The following is a 14,697-nucleotide window of genomic DNA, read 5'->3' on the forward strand; positions in this document are numbered from 1 at the left end:
GTACTTTAGGGACCGTTCACAAACACTTGTAAGGGGGGCCTGATGCAAAAAGGGGGGGGGGGCACTGAAAATTTTTCACCCTCCTAAGGGGGGCCTGAAAAAATGACCACGATTTTTCCTGGGAAAATGGAGTTTAGGCCTATATGCTTTTCTATGGGGTTGACCGATAATTTTCATGTCGAAAAAGGGGGCCCTGAAATTTTCGAGGTCTGTAAAGGGGGGGCCGAAAAATGTTCGTGATAAAAATTTTTTGCATCAGGCCTCCCCCCTTACAAGTGTTTGTGAATGGTCCCTTATGCGATTAGCTAAGTATGGTTGAAAATAAACTTTTTTAAATAAAGCTGCTGTACTACACGTGGTTAAGGAATATATCGATTTGCTCATACTAAATGATAGTGTGTTTCTGGTATGTTGTAAGCATCGTAAGCCTTGATTGATTAAAATTTGCTATAAATGATATATAAAGCAATGTAAAATTATCTAATTTACAGTCAAGAATGATAATACATATATAAAGCATTTGACTTTTCAACTTTTGTACTTTTGAGACCAATAAATTTATTTTTTACAATAATATAGGGAATTTATATCCTGACGCTAAAAATAGATTTTATTGCTTGTGATTGCACGTGTGATCAACGTAGTAGAAGTTTGCATCCTCCGTGAAGCGAAAAGCCGAGAGGACAGCAATTTTCATTGTTTCCACCTACTTACTCATTATAAACATAAACCATGGTAAGTATTGTAATCAATTTATCTTATGTATAATAAATGTGAGATGAAACACGGTCCGTAAAAGGCCAACGTGATCTTGGCGTCAACGCCATTAATTATACACGCTTACGAATTCAACAGGCTTGTCATGGCCTCGCTTTAGCACGAGGTACCGGTACTTAGTCTTTATCTGAAATTTAGAGAATTAAGATTTCGTTTTTAGCCGCTGTCGTGTATCTGTCCATGTATCGTCTCATATTATAATACAGGCGACATAATAAGATAATTATAAATTATTTTATAATTATACTCGTCGACAATGCTCGTCATGCCATCATATACTGATATAGGTAACCCAGGCAAACCTCAGTGCCGTACTATTACGCTGACTTTCAGTGATTCGGCGAGGAGGGCGATTTCGACCTCCTGGTTTGTTTACAAACAGAGAGGTAGACAAAAAACCGTTCCGCTTGTCCAAACACTCAAGTATCAGAAGGATGGTCCACAATAGTGTGATTCACGTAACCTGAATATAGACGTTCGCCTTTTGTATCTCTTTCCTTGTTGGAAAGGTATAACGTTGTGGAGATAGGAACATGTACGACCATCCGGGACCTACTCTGCCATGTTTGGCTGAGTAGCAGTAGATGAACACGGTCTTTTGTGCCTATGTAAATTATCCTCTGACAGGTATTGTGTTGAGAAATGACCCCACGACTTTCACGTGCTTAGAATTGTACCATTGACATTTATCAAATTTTGACGTTCGGACAACGATCGGATCTTTCTATATATGGTCATGTTTTTTGAGGTGGGACCCAATTGTGTCACATCTTGCAATTTGTCAAAAATCAACACCTATTTTGTATTTCTGATTATATTTCAAAAAGTTTTCACCCAAACTAGTAAAAGTATACATTTTTAGAAAGCATATATTGTCATGATTGCAAATCTGTAAAGTTTGAGTGGATATACAGGGTGTACCAAAAAATATACAGGGTGATTCCATTGAAAAATACCGAAAAAATTTACTTTCTTTACCACTCCAATATTTCTACATAGTATATTAAATTGGAAAATGAACTTGATATTTGGAATGTACACAGTTATTCCTTTAATTAAATATATAGTTTGCACTATATTTGTTAAACCCATTGTGTTATACAGGGTGTGAAAAAAGTTGTAAATTAAATTTTTTAATTTATGTAAAATTTCCCTAAGTGCCATTAAATTTGGAAAATATATTCAAAATAGTTTACAGAATTGCTATAATATCAAATATAAATATATCCAATTCCTATATAGGGTGTTCCAAAAATCAATATACAGTGAATAATTAGTAACAAAGGTACATGTACATGTATGTAGGCATATACATGCACAATTAGCATATCAATAAACTATTTAACAATAAACCAGAGATCAATATATCATCAGATTAAATCCTTTGACTGTAATAATCTCCTGTGAGAAGATTTATTTTATATTTCAAACATAAAACAATATTGAAATTTATTTCATATGCATGCATGCAAAATTAAAGCCCATTGTATTGTATGACCCACATTCCACTGCATTAATTAAAAGCTTGTTAAATCCTTAATTACTAAGTTTATTAAGATTAACTAGGCAATTATTGTTATAGAAAGTTAAAAAATAAGATTAACATTATGCAAATGCATTTTTACTTCTACTAGGCAACAAAGTGCATACATTTTATGAATGAACATCAACTTCCCATTGGAATTACACAGAGCTCCTCCGCTTCCGGCTCCTCCACTTCCGGCACCACCCCTGACTAATTAACCTAATTAAGCTGTTGTAATTAATTAATACATTTGTTTAATTGTATTTGTTATTAATTCATTAGATTAATAATTTATCTTCAAAATAAGACCAAAACCATTTGTTCATGATGAATTTTGGCAAAAAAATATAGGAATAAGTAGACAAAATGATTTAGCAAAATGTGACAGCACCACCTTTTTTAGGGTCCCAGTATAAAAAACATGACCGTATGCAGATCATATTCGTTAGCCTGATATCTGGCCTTTAAACTTACCAATATTCTTCAGAAACTTGCTCATACATCTTTACGGCATGAAATAGACGACATTTGTGTGATATTGGCAATGTCAAAGGTTTCGATAATCTGGACTATTCTACTTTCGGGGAGTCCGAAAATGAACTTTGGCAGGGGCTGAAATGCATTTTTACTAGCAATCTCTGTTTGTAACTAAAGCATTTGGAGTTCCAAGGCGATCCAGCGTGTATTTTTTTATTCCAACAGGCGGCGGCGGTCGGTCATATCGTGAGTTATTCTCGTTTTATACAGGTGTTTTACGTTTCATGTTAATTTACTATTCCTAATCCACTACTCCGTTATTTATTCACCCTAAAGTAAAATGGACATGACGAGCCCGGGATGAGGCGAGGACCTCACGAGGTCAAATATATGTCAGATGCCTACCCATAATACTAAGCGTATGATGGGCTATGTATCGTATCCCACAAGCTACCACATAAAATCTCATGTAATCATGGTAATATACTGCAAAGCATTCTTGGTAGGGAAGATTGTTGCAAATGGAAAAATTCAAAGCGCCCTCGCCGCATCAGGTCAAGAGGTCAAATGATGTCAATGATGTAAATAACTGTAGAACCAAGCAATATCCTCCAAGTAAATGCTATCGTTTTCACAGCAAATCAACAGGGGTCGTCGAATTGAAGGTAACACAAATTGGTGCAATATGATGGTCAATATAGAGGTAGGGAAAGTGTGCATAAATGTGAAAACTATGTTTTTCAAATGGAATTTTACAGCTCTTGCGGTAACGGTATGACACATGCCAAGTGACCCAGGAACACAATGAAAAGGTCAATTTTCATCATTTATTTGTTCTGTTGCGTTCAACCATCTCCAACAATTTTTTCAATGGAAGTTCCTCTGGCCCTAGTGGAAGTAAAAACGGATACTATGGCCAGAGTTCTAGGGCTACCTGAATAGGGATTAAAAAGCTGTCACGTAGAACCATGTGCTTCTATTGTCCAATTTGCCATCAAGATTTCATATGGAAACAGTTCAGACCCAGTACGATCATGTCAGAAATTAATATTTTGTTCTGGGTCTGATTATTGGACTAGGCAAACCTTAGTTAACACATTTGCTAGTCAGTCAAATTCGCCGACAATGTCAATGCATTTTTACATAGAAATTTAAAACAAGTGCCCGAAGAAAGAAACCTACATAAATATGTTTTCTATACTTCACTTGACCCAAATATATGATTTTTTATGGTGATAAGTCACCCGCACATGGAATTTTAGAGGGATTTGGATAGCATTTCGTGTGCGCATTTCGTGTGCGCATTCGGGTGCGCATGCGTCGGACAGTGCAGACGTGTCTTCAAGTCTGCTCCCGAAATCTTGATTTTGGGTCTGAAAATACCACCTTTTCAGCTCGTTTCCGACGAACTTGAACCACTAGGGTGTCTTATATACCACCTATGGACACTCGTGGCTGATTCTTTGTTACGTACTCTTAATATTTATTACCAAATTTGCAACCGAAACTTAAAGCCGGTTGCCATCAAACTGTCTACTGCAAGTCACAGTGTGAGGCTTCTACACATCCGGGACTTCCAATCCAAGATGGAGTCGTCAACAATGGAATGCTAAGCTTCCCGGCACCGTGAGCGACAACGGACGGCTGTGGTGAGCGAGTACCGTAGGCATGGGATAAGTGACCCCTTTATTTTTCTCCATCACTTGTACCTTGCTTTGGCTTTTATCATCACAGCACAGTCATGAATTTCTGCTTTATTGTAAGTACGCTGCTTTGTTTTAACTGGTTGTACATCTTGTCATCTACCAGCAGCCATCATGATGAGACCACCATAGTTTATGGGTGTGGCCATTCAGTTGAAAGCATACAGTACGCATACAGGAGCAACAGTGATAATGACACTTATGTTAACTCATTCTATACAAATTACTCCTCAAACAATTGGGGTAATATTCCTGCCATTTCCCAACCAGTTCTCATGGCTCCTAAGTTCATCTATAAATTTTTTCCAGCCACATGCAACACCACAGCTGGATTTAAGATGAAAAGTTACTTATACAAATCATACCTGCAGCAAACTGAGTACCCACATAGACTTACTCTAGGTTACTTATCCATGTTAATGTTGTTGCAAGCAGGTGATCTCCATCCAAACCCCGGCCCCTACAAGCCCAAATTTCCTTGCGCAGTGTGTGAAAAGGCGGTTAAATGGGGCCAAAGGGCTACCTGTTGCGATGAATGCAACCTCTGGTATCATGTTGATTGTATGGATATGCACACTCCCATGTATGAAGCCCTTCAATCAAGCAACTTATCTTGGATTTGTTGCCAATGTGGCTTCCCCAATTTCAGCAGTTCCCTATTTTCAGATTTTTCCGTCAACGTTTCAAACAGCTTTGCCAGTTTAACAGCCTCTTCCACATGCTCTGATCCTGAAAGTATCAATTTGCTTAGCCCGCCAGCGGCTACCTCATCTCCTAAGCATAGCTTCATTCCTAAGGAACCCAGTAGCGGTAGGCATAGAAATCCTAGCGCTATCAGGCATGACAGTGCCAGTAGTCCTTCAAATTGTAAAAAGCAAAATGTGAAAACTTCTAAAAGACAGTCCATCAAAGCCATGGTTATAAACTTCGGTGGCATTAGAAGTAAGGTTGCCGATCTTGCCGTCACCATTGCTACTTACAATCCAGACGTGATTATTGGCACAGAGACCCACCTAAACAGTACTGTTAACAGCAGTGAACTGTTTCCACCAGATTTTTCGATTTACCGCAAAGATCGCAGTTCAGGAATTGCCAAGGGGGGAGTCCTTGTTGCTATCAAGAACGATTTGATAGGTACGCATAGGGTCGATTTGGATACCGACTGCGAGGCAGTCTGGGTGACAATTAAGATTCAAGGATCTAAAGACATCACGATCGGCGCATTTTACAGATCGCAAATTTTTGGCAGTACCCCCGCATACATGAATGAACTGCGTGAATCGCTGAGTAGAATCAAGAGGTCTAACAATAACCAAATTTGGTTAGCGGGCGATTTCAACTTCCCAGACATAAACTGGGACACCCTGTCAGTCAAACCCAGTGGTACATATGCAAACCTTTCAAAACAAATGCTTGAAATCTCCAACGATTTCGGTCTTGAGCAAGTAGTTCGAGAGCCCACCAGAGGTAAAAATACTCTGGACTTGTTTTTTACATCCAACTCAACTCTTGTTGAGAGATCAACTGTCACCCCGGTCTTAGCGACCATGATGGCGTGCCGTTAGTTATTGTTAGCTCCAAACCAAGGGTCATTAAACAACGACCCCGTAAGGTGTACATGTACCACAAGGCGAACACTGAGGCTCTTTTAAAGGACATAAGAAATTGGAGTACCGAGTTTTCCTCAAGAGACCTTTCTGGGTCTTGTGTTAACGACCTGTACGAGGAATTTCAAAGTACACTCCAATGTGCTATGGACTTGCATATACCATCCAAAATTATAACCAAAAGAAATCAGACTCCATGGATCAACCAAAGAGTCAAACGCTTACACAAACGTAAGCAGAGGGCTTTCAATAAATACAAAAAGGACAGAGATGAACTAAGTCACATGAAATTTCATGATGAACGTAAAAAAACATTTAAGGAAACAAGGAACGCATACAGGAGTTACATCAACAACACTTGTTCAAGTTCGCCCAAAAGTTTTTGGTCTTTTATTAAAAGTCTGAAAGTTGACACCGTGGGCATCCCTACCTTAAAAAAAGGCGGGAAACTTGAATCAGACAACAAACAAAAAGCCGAGATACTGAATGATCAATTTTGTTCTGTATTTACGCGTGAAAACCCCCCAACTTCCTGACGCGCCTGTTTTGGACAATCCTACTATGCCTGATATTAAAATATCAGTGGACGGTGTGACCAAATTACTGAAAGATCTTGACCCAAGTAAGGCTTCAGGGCCCGATAATGTCCCAGCCAGAATCCTTAAAATTACCGCTGAGGAAATTGCCCCAGCATTGTGTATCATTTTCCAAAAATCTTTGGATTCCTACATCATGGCTTAGCGCTAATATAACTCCTCTGTTCAAAAAAGGGGAACGCACCTGCGCTTCCAATTATCGCCCTATTTCGCTTACATGCATATGTTCCAAATTACTAGAACACATCATTCATTCCAGTGTCATGGCTCATGTTGATAAGTATGCAATACTCACTGACAAACAGCACGGTTTTAGGAGTAAGCATTCTTGTGAAAGCCAACTCATCCTTACCGTTCATGATTTAGCTCAAGGTTTAAATAAGAAATCCCAAATTGATATGGCAATTATGGACTTTTCAAAAGCTTTCGATAGCGTACCCCACAACCGGCTTTTATTTAAACTTGAAAGATATGGTATCCTTAATAACACACACAGATGGATCAGCAACTTCCTCAAGCACCGTGTCCAGAGGGTCGTCGTCGGTGGTGAACACTCAACCTGGGCTGACGTTGTTTCGGGCGTCCCTCAGGGCACGGTGCTTGGCCCGTTGCTGTTCCTCATTTACATAAATGATTTGCCTAACAACTTGCATTCATCTGTTCGTCTATTTGCAGACGATTGCGTCTTGTATCATGAAATTCAAAACGATCTTGACGCTGAGGAGCTCCAAGAAGACTTAGACACCCTGGTTAAATGGGAAAAGGACTGGCAGTTGTGTTTTAACCCCTCAAAATGTTTCATTATGCGTCTAACTCATGTTAGATCCCCCAAACACTTTGATTACAAACTTGGTGACACAACACTGAGTGAAGCTGATGGCCACCCCTATCTGGGCGTATACATCACCAACAAACTCGCCTGGAATAGTCATGTTAACCAAATAACATCCAAAGCCAACCGTACTCTTGGGTTTATAAAAAGGAATTTATATTCCTGCCCACAATCCACCAAAGAAGCGGCGTATAAAAGCCTAGTGAGACCTCTAGTTGAATACTCATCCGCCGTATGGGACCCATACACCAAAGATCTTTCAAACAAGATCGAAATGATCCAGAGGAGGTCAGCTCGCTTTGTTTTTAACGACTACAAGTCACAATCACCAGGAGTCGTCACCAACATGTTGAAATCCCTAAACTGGACATCACTGAGCGACAGACGCAAGGTTCGCAGACTCACCATCCTACAACAAGCACGCCAAGGTCACTTATCCCTGCCAACTGGAAAGCTCCTACAGCCGGTCCAGCGTCAATCACGTCATCTCCATTCTAACGCCTACACTATAATAGCAACTAACAAAGACTGCATGAAACATTCGTATTTTCCACGCACAGTAATAGACTGGAACTCTCTACCAGAGCATATTACCAACATATCATCAATACCTAAATTCAAAGAAGCCATAACCAACCACATCCAAGAATCAACCAAGCAACTACAAGATTAATAGCAGAATACATGCGCACACACTTCCTGACCGTCTCACTCCACCTGGAGTGTTGGCCAGTATTCTAACAAAGACAAAGGCATTTCCATTAAAAAAAGCTGCTATCATAATGAGACTAAGATCTAGAAACACCCCCGAAATGCCGTTTTGGGGAATTTTGCTAGCTGAAACTTTTTGATGAAAGTCAATCTTTGACAAGATGTAACTTTGCTACGGAAAGTGCTATGAAAAAATGGTTTTCAGTTTTGGCTTTGTTTATTCAAGGGCTTTAATTTGATATATAAAATGATGCAGTTTGATGGCAAATTTAAATTCACCTAGCATACCTACATCATATAGGTATCACCATGATCACAGGGAAACCTCAGTTAACACATTTGTTAGTCAGTCAAAATGGCCTAAACCGGCAATACAAATTTACATTGAAATTAAAAGAAGCTTTTTAAGAAGGAAACCTTCATAAATATGTTGTCTATACTTCACTTGACCCAAATATATGAATGGGTTTGGTGATGAGAGAATCGCACATGGAATTTCAGAGAGATTTTGATAGCAGTTCCATTAAAAAAAGGTGCTATCGTCATGAGACTCAGATCTAGAAACAACCCCGTAATGCTGTTTTGGGGAATTTTGCTAGCAGAATCTTTTTGATGAAAGTCAATCTTTGACAAGATGTAACTTTGCTACGGAAAGTGCTATGACAAAAGGTTTTCAGTGTTGGCTTTCTTTACTCAAGGGCTTTAATTTGATATATAAAATGATGCAGTTTGATGGCAAATTTGAATTCACCTGACCTGGCATACCTACATCATAGCTCATGAGGGGGATAGCCCATGTCCATGACCATGGCAAGTTCAACTTCAAGTTCAAGTTGCTTTTTTAAATTAATACACCATCATGAGTGACATGATTGAAAATAATCAATTTTTTTATTCCATAGGTCCATTCTCCGATACTGTTCAAGTTTGTTCTCACTCAGGAATGACAAAATGCCAACCATGATCCCCACGAAGAATTCATGAAAATCATTCAGAATCGTATAAAACTGCTGATTATATGATACAGTGTATTATAGTTTCAGAACACAAAACAATGCATGGCCACATGGGTAGCGAGTCCAGCGAAAACGGGATTTTCCCATTTATATCTGACCGGGTGTAAAAATACTTTCAAAGATCATTTGTTTTGAAAGCTTTCCAAGACCAAGTCTCTAAATTCAAAATAAGAAAATATCTTGAAAGAAAAAACTTATACCTTTACATCTATATTCCTATTTTGTGTGAAAAATGATGTTTTTTAAGGTCTATAGAGCATGCACCATAGCATACTATGAGATATCAAAAACTTTACGTGATGGTCGCCATTTTGAAAATTCGGGAGGGGCGAAATACTATGCACTACTTTTCTATTCAAATCACCATCTGACATCATTAATTAAATGAATATTCATATAATTTAAGACGTCAAGAAATGACCTTTAACCTCATACCAAATTCATGCCGATTTACCATTCCAGTGAATGTAGGAAAGGGTGAAAGTTGGACCAAAAACCAAGGTAATTTTGATGATTTTCACGGTAAAAATGTGTAAAAATGACATAGAAGGAATTAATGAAACCTATGAAACTGGTAATAAAATAAAATATGGTCTTTTTTACGTATTCTTGCAAAGTTTTGTTACGATTGGAGATTCCGCAAAATTCCTCACAGGTATTGTGATACGGTACCGTACATTGTAGTACATGCCACTGGGACTGGGTTATTGCTGGCGATGCATATGGCCGGCTCTTCTGTCACTACGTTTCGTGTACTGAGGCACCATGGGATGCGTATTGTATAACCATTGCTCAGTGTAGAATGTAGGGGTTACTGTCATTGTATCAAATGCCTTCCCATGATGCATTGCAGTTCAGAACAGTATAATGCTCCATTTTTGTAGAATTGAATTGTTAGGTGTGCTGAAGCACCATGGGTTGTGTAATGTATAAAACCAGTGTACTAGTATGGAGAGGGGTTACTCTTTCTTTCTTATGGAAAGGGGTTACTCTTTCTTTCTTTCTTTCTTATGGAAAGGGGTTACTCTTTTTCTTTCTTTCTTTCATTCCTTCCTTTCTTCCTCCTTTCCTTTCTTTCTTCCTCCTTTTCTTTCTTCCTCCTTCCCTTTCTTTCTCTTTTCTTTCTTTCTTTCTTTCTTTCTTCCTTCCTTTCTTCCTCCTTTCCTTCTTTCTTCCTCCTTTCTCTTTCCTTCCTCCTTTCTTTCTTTCTCCCTTCCTTTCTTTCTTCCTCCTTTGCTTCTTTTCTTTCTTCCTTTCTTTCTTCCTCATTTCCTTTCTTTCTCTTTCCTTTATCTTTTCCTTCCTTTCTTCCTCCTTTCTTTCTTTCTTCCTCCTTTCTTTCTTTCTTCCTCCTTTCTTTCTCTTTCCTTCCTTTCTTTCTTCCTCCTTTCTTTCTCCCTTTCCTTCCTTTCTTTCTTCCTCCTTTGCTCCCTTTCTTTCTTTCTTTCAACCAAATATGATTACAAAAATTCTGTATGGCCAGAAAGTTGACAGACAAAAAAAACCCATTGGCATTGTTTAATTCCAAATTTCCATTGCTTTACATGGTGTCATGCTTCACTAAGTCTGGCGCATTTTGAGAATTGAGATAGCTCCACGTTCTATCCTCATATCCATCGTCGGTTATCAGTGGCCTGGATTGAGGATAGACTTTTCAATTAAATGACAATATTTAAGTGAATGTATTTTATTTCTCTATTGCAGGCTACAGATGAAGTGAACCCTAAAGCTTACCCACTGGCTGACCCTGAGTTGACCAAAAAGATCTTGGATTTGGTACAACAATCTGTTAATTACAAACAGATTCGCAAAGGTGCTAATGAAGGTAAGATAACATGTATAGTGGACATTTCAATTGAATGAACGCAGCATGTCATTTTTTTGCATACACTGCGTGATGTATACCAGCGTGTGTGACTATGTAACGCAGAAGTGGATCCAACCATGCCAACGCACTTGTGATTAGTTAGTATTGTATCCAAGGTTGTGCGTTGGCGTTGTAGTTTGAAATACGCGATTTATGATCGCAGCTGGATCGAGTACGGCTGTTGAAAGCTGTGTTCATATAGTAATGCCAGGTGAAAACTATGCAAATGGTGAAAAATCAAAGCTCAATTTTGCCCTCAAACAGTAGTTATATCATATGTATGGTACTTTTAACAAATGCCATGCCTGCCTATATTCATTCATGGATGAGTATTTATTTTTCATCACAGCTTATTTTTTTCCCGTACCGGTAACTTTAATTTTCTAGATTTTTTACTTTTCCATAGCTTGAAATGTTGTGTAAAACAAAAGGTTTTCCCCATAACTTCCAAAAGAGCTTTAATTTTTCCATACTCAAAAGGTAAAAAGTAACAAATTTGCAAGTTTTAAATCTTTTAGCTGATTTTTTCCCCAAATGTTGTTTTACTATTCAGGGGTCATCATTTTGCAGTATTAATATAGTATTTTAATTTTGACACAATTGTCAATCTTGTAAATAAAATATTCAATTTTAGTACCATATAGGGAAATAAGAGGAACTTAATAACCATTGATCAAGAAATTGAACAAAATATTATTGTAAGAAAATACCACTTTAATTTATATTTTAGCCTGTTCCATTTTCCATTCTTGACAATGACGTACAGTACTGGTAATTCAGTGATGATGTTTCAATTTGTGTTTTATACCTGATACAGCAACTAAGACGTTAAACCGTGGTATCTCTGAATTCATCGTGATGGCAGCTGACACGGAGCCATTGGAAATTCTGCTTCATCTGCCACTTCTGTGTGAAGACAAAAATGATCCTTATGTGTTTGTGAGGTCCAAAGAAGGTATGCTTGATGGTGTCAAGATGAAAATGACTGGGATGTGAGAATGAATTTGTGTCAAGAGAAAGTAAATTCCATTAGAAAGTGCACAAAAACTAGATAATTCTGCTTTATTAGAATTGCTGGTACAATGTGTTGACCATACATACTTGACTATGTCACAAAATACAAAAATGGAGAAACACAAGAAAATCATTTTCAAAATTGAAAATTTTGGAAAGTTATTTACTGCTACTTCAATTAATTATTGAATCATATTTTATTTTCACACAAATTACTTCATATGATGTCCAAAATAAATTGTATTTATTTATTTATTTATTTATACATTGATGTGAAACAAAAAAAGTTTAACTGCTCATATGCCAATACACAGGAAGGTGCCAGGAATACCCACTTCTTCGTGGGGATAATAATTTGCTTGTGGTTTGGCTAAATCCTTACACTAGCTTCCATAGAAGAACAACACTCTCTTGCATTGATCGATGCACACACCCTGTGAATGTGATACATAGCCTGAGCTTTATGTTCTCTTTGTGAACACTGCTCTGCACCGCTTGCAGCTCTGACACATAATAAACCTCAATTATGTGGTTTACCAATAAGACTGTAGTGGAAAAAGAGCTCAACCACCATAATATACATTTTGAGATATAGGCCATCAAACATATATAAATTCCATAACTCCAGAACACCTTTTTTTGGTATGAGTTGTTATGTTTGTGAGATAATAACTTGTGTACCAATTTACAAGGTCATATAAATGATTGATTTCTTGTAATCAATAATTGTACACTCACCACTGACAAAAGAGAGTGCCATTCAGTCAGGGATGTAGAAACTAGAAAGTGATTTCTTCCTCAGGAGCAAAGTTCTCCTATTTTATTCTCTCATGTGGTATCATTTCCTCAATTTTGATAGTCATTTCCTAGCTCTACCCCCTCCCTCCACACACACACCAGACTTTCAGCATCCCTGGCCATTCTTCCCTGGAAGCTAGTGTAAATCAGATCCATTGGTTACACACAGACAGGTATAATGTATTCTTTTGGGGATTTCTGCAGTTCATCTTTCCCTACTAGATAACTTGGCTCTAACCCTTACACATTAATACATCACTCACACAAAGTATGACAATGTTGAATCTTGTCACAGACTAAAGTCATGTATATTTGCCTGTTTTCTTTCAGCCCTTGGTCGTGCTTGTGGTGTGTCTCGTCCAGTAATCGCCTGCTCAGTAACCTCCAATGAAGGCTCGCAGCTGAAACCACAAATTCAGACTCTTCAGAACAGCATAGAACGACTGCTTATCTAAGACATCATCTTGGCATTCATGTCAAGTCATTACAACCACTTCTGTAAAACAAGTCACTGACTGTAAAATAAATGCAAACATCAGGGTAGACTTCTTTAAATTGAGGGAAATCTTTACATGCACAATGTGAGCAAGGAATCTCTTGTTGAAATAGCTCATCGATGGTCAACTTAAACAAATTGTAACTAAAATAGATTTTTATACTGCATTTCACATTGAATTTGGTAGTAGTGACGTCAGTACTTGCACTGCAAGCGTACAAGGTCTTCAGTACCGACAAACCGCCCTTTTACGCTTGTGTATGCGCTTTGAGAGCATGGTTTAATACTGCTACTAGTGAAATATTAAAAAAACACCTACATCACTACCAAACTCAAGGTGACACAAAGTATGTTGATTGTGCTATGGGAAAAATGCATTCAGTGCATTTTAATTTTATTTAATGGAGGACGGAGGTACATAGCTTAGTTATACAATACATGTATGTTGTCCGTTTCACCTAACAACATATCATATCTGTAAATAGCGTTATGATACGTCATTATGTTAATCAGCCAACAATAATATGGCTGAAAGTTTAGTTTAGTTTACCCTTGCAGGCAAATTTGCCGACTGAGTTTTGGATCAATTCAAAAATTTTATAGAGGTTATATTAAAAGTGAATTTGTGAAGAACAACCAAAAGTGTTTTTAATGAAATTTAAAATGGAAAAGGTAACATTCCAAAGTGTGAGCTTATCATTTCAGGAAAATAAGTATAGCCTGGATTGTGGTTTTTTATTCAATTATGTAGTCAAAGTTTATAAGGTAATAAAATATGAATTAATATTATGCTAAAAAGTAAGTGGGACAAGTAAAATTTTATATTAAAGTTAATTATGATTGTTTTGTGTGTTTATTACTTGTGTTTTTAGTAAACATGGATTGATAGACTTTAAGTTTGTAATTGAATAATATAGACCGGGACCGGTGTTTAATTTAATTTTTCATTTTAACTTGCTCATTGACCCAGCCTGAACTGCAGCCCTGTCTCCCTCCTTTGCATACTCTAGAAATTGAAAATATTGACTGCTTTAGTGCAAGAAGTGGATAAGTGCAAATAGCTGCCCCCTGTGATCATGTTGGCAATTTACAAACAGTTTGTTGTACTGATCTAACACAGGGTGGAACTTGACCGTGGAAGCTATTTCACCTTGCTCACTTCTGGCATTAAACAGTCCCATAAGTGGATAAGTGCAAGTAGCTGCCCTGTGGTCATTTGGCAAATTCCCCTCAGTATTATTGTACCCATTTAACACAACTGTCATGGCAACTACACAT

At 37.8% G+C, this 14,697-nt stretch overlaps 1 protein-coding gene across 1 annotated transcript; it reads left to right on the forward strand.

Annotated features, from left to right (window-relative positions):
* Positions 1 to 579: 579 nt before the first annotated feature.
* LOC140151538 (NHP2-like protein 1) lies at positions 580 to 14,253 on the forward strand. Its single transcript, XM_072173917.1, has 4 exons — positions 580 to 735; positions 10,949 to 11,069; positions 11,929 to 12,066; positions 13,254 to 14,253. The coding sequence occupies exons 1-4, from the start codon at positions 733 to 735 to the stop codon at positions 13,376 to 13,378; spliced, it is 387 nt and encodes a 128-aa protein (XP_072030018.1). The 5' UTR covers positions 580 to 732; the 3' UTR covers positions 13,379 to 14,253.
* Positions 14,254 to 14,697: the final 444 nt, after the last annotated feature.

The sequence above is a fragment of the Amphiura filiformis genome, chromosome 1 (genome assembly GCF_039555335.1).
Source record: "Amphiura filiformis chromosome 1, Afil_fr2py, whole genome shotgun sequence".
Taxonomy (NCBI): domain Eukaryota; kingdom Metazoa; phylum Echinodermata; class Ophiuroidea; order Amphilepidida; family Amphiuridae; genus Amphiura; species Amphiura filiformis.

What these genes read in the sequence shown, in the direction of transcription:
- LOC140151538 (XM_072173917.1), top strand. An exon ending in TCGCAAAGGTGCTAATGAAG is followed by an intron (nt 11,070 to 11,928) that starts GTAAGATAACAT and finishes TACCTGATACAG; the next exon opens with CAACTAAGACGTTAAACCGT. An exon ending in GTTTGTGAGGTCCAAAGAAG is followed by an intron (nt 12,067 to 13,253) that starts GTATGCTTGATG and finishes GTTTTCTTTCAG; the next exon opens with CCCTTGGTCGTGCTTGTGGT.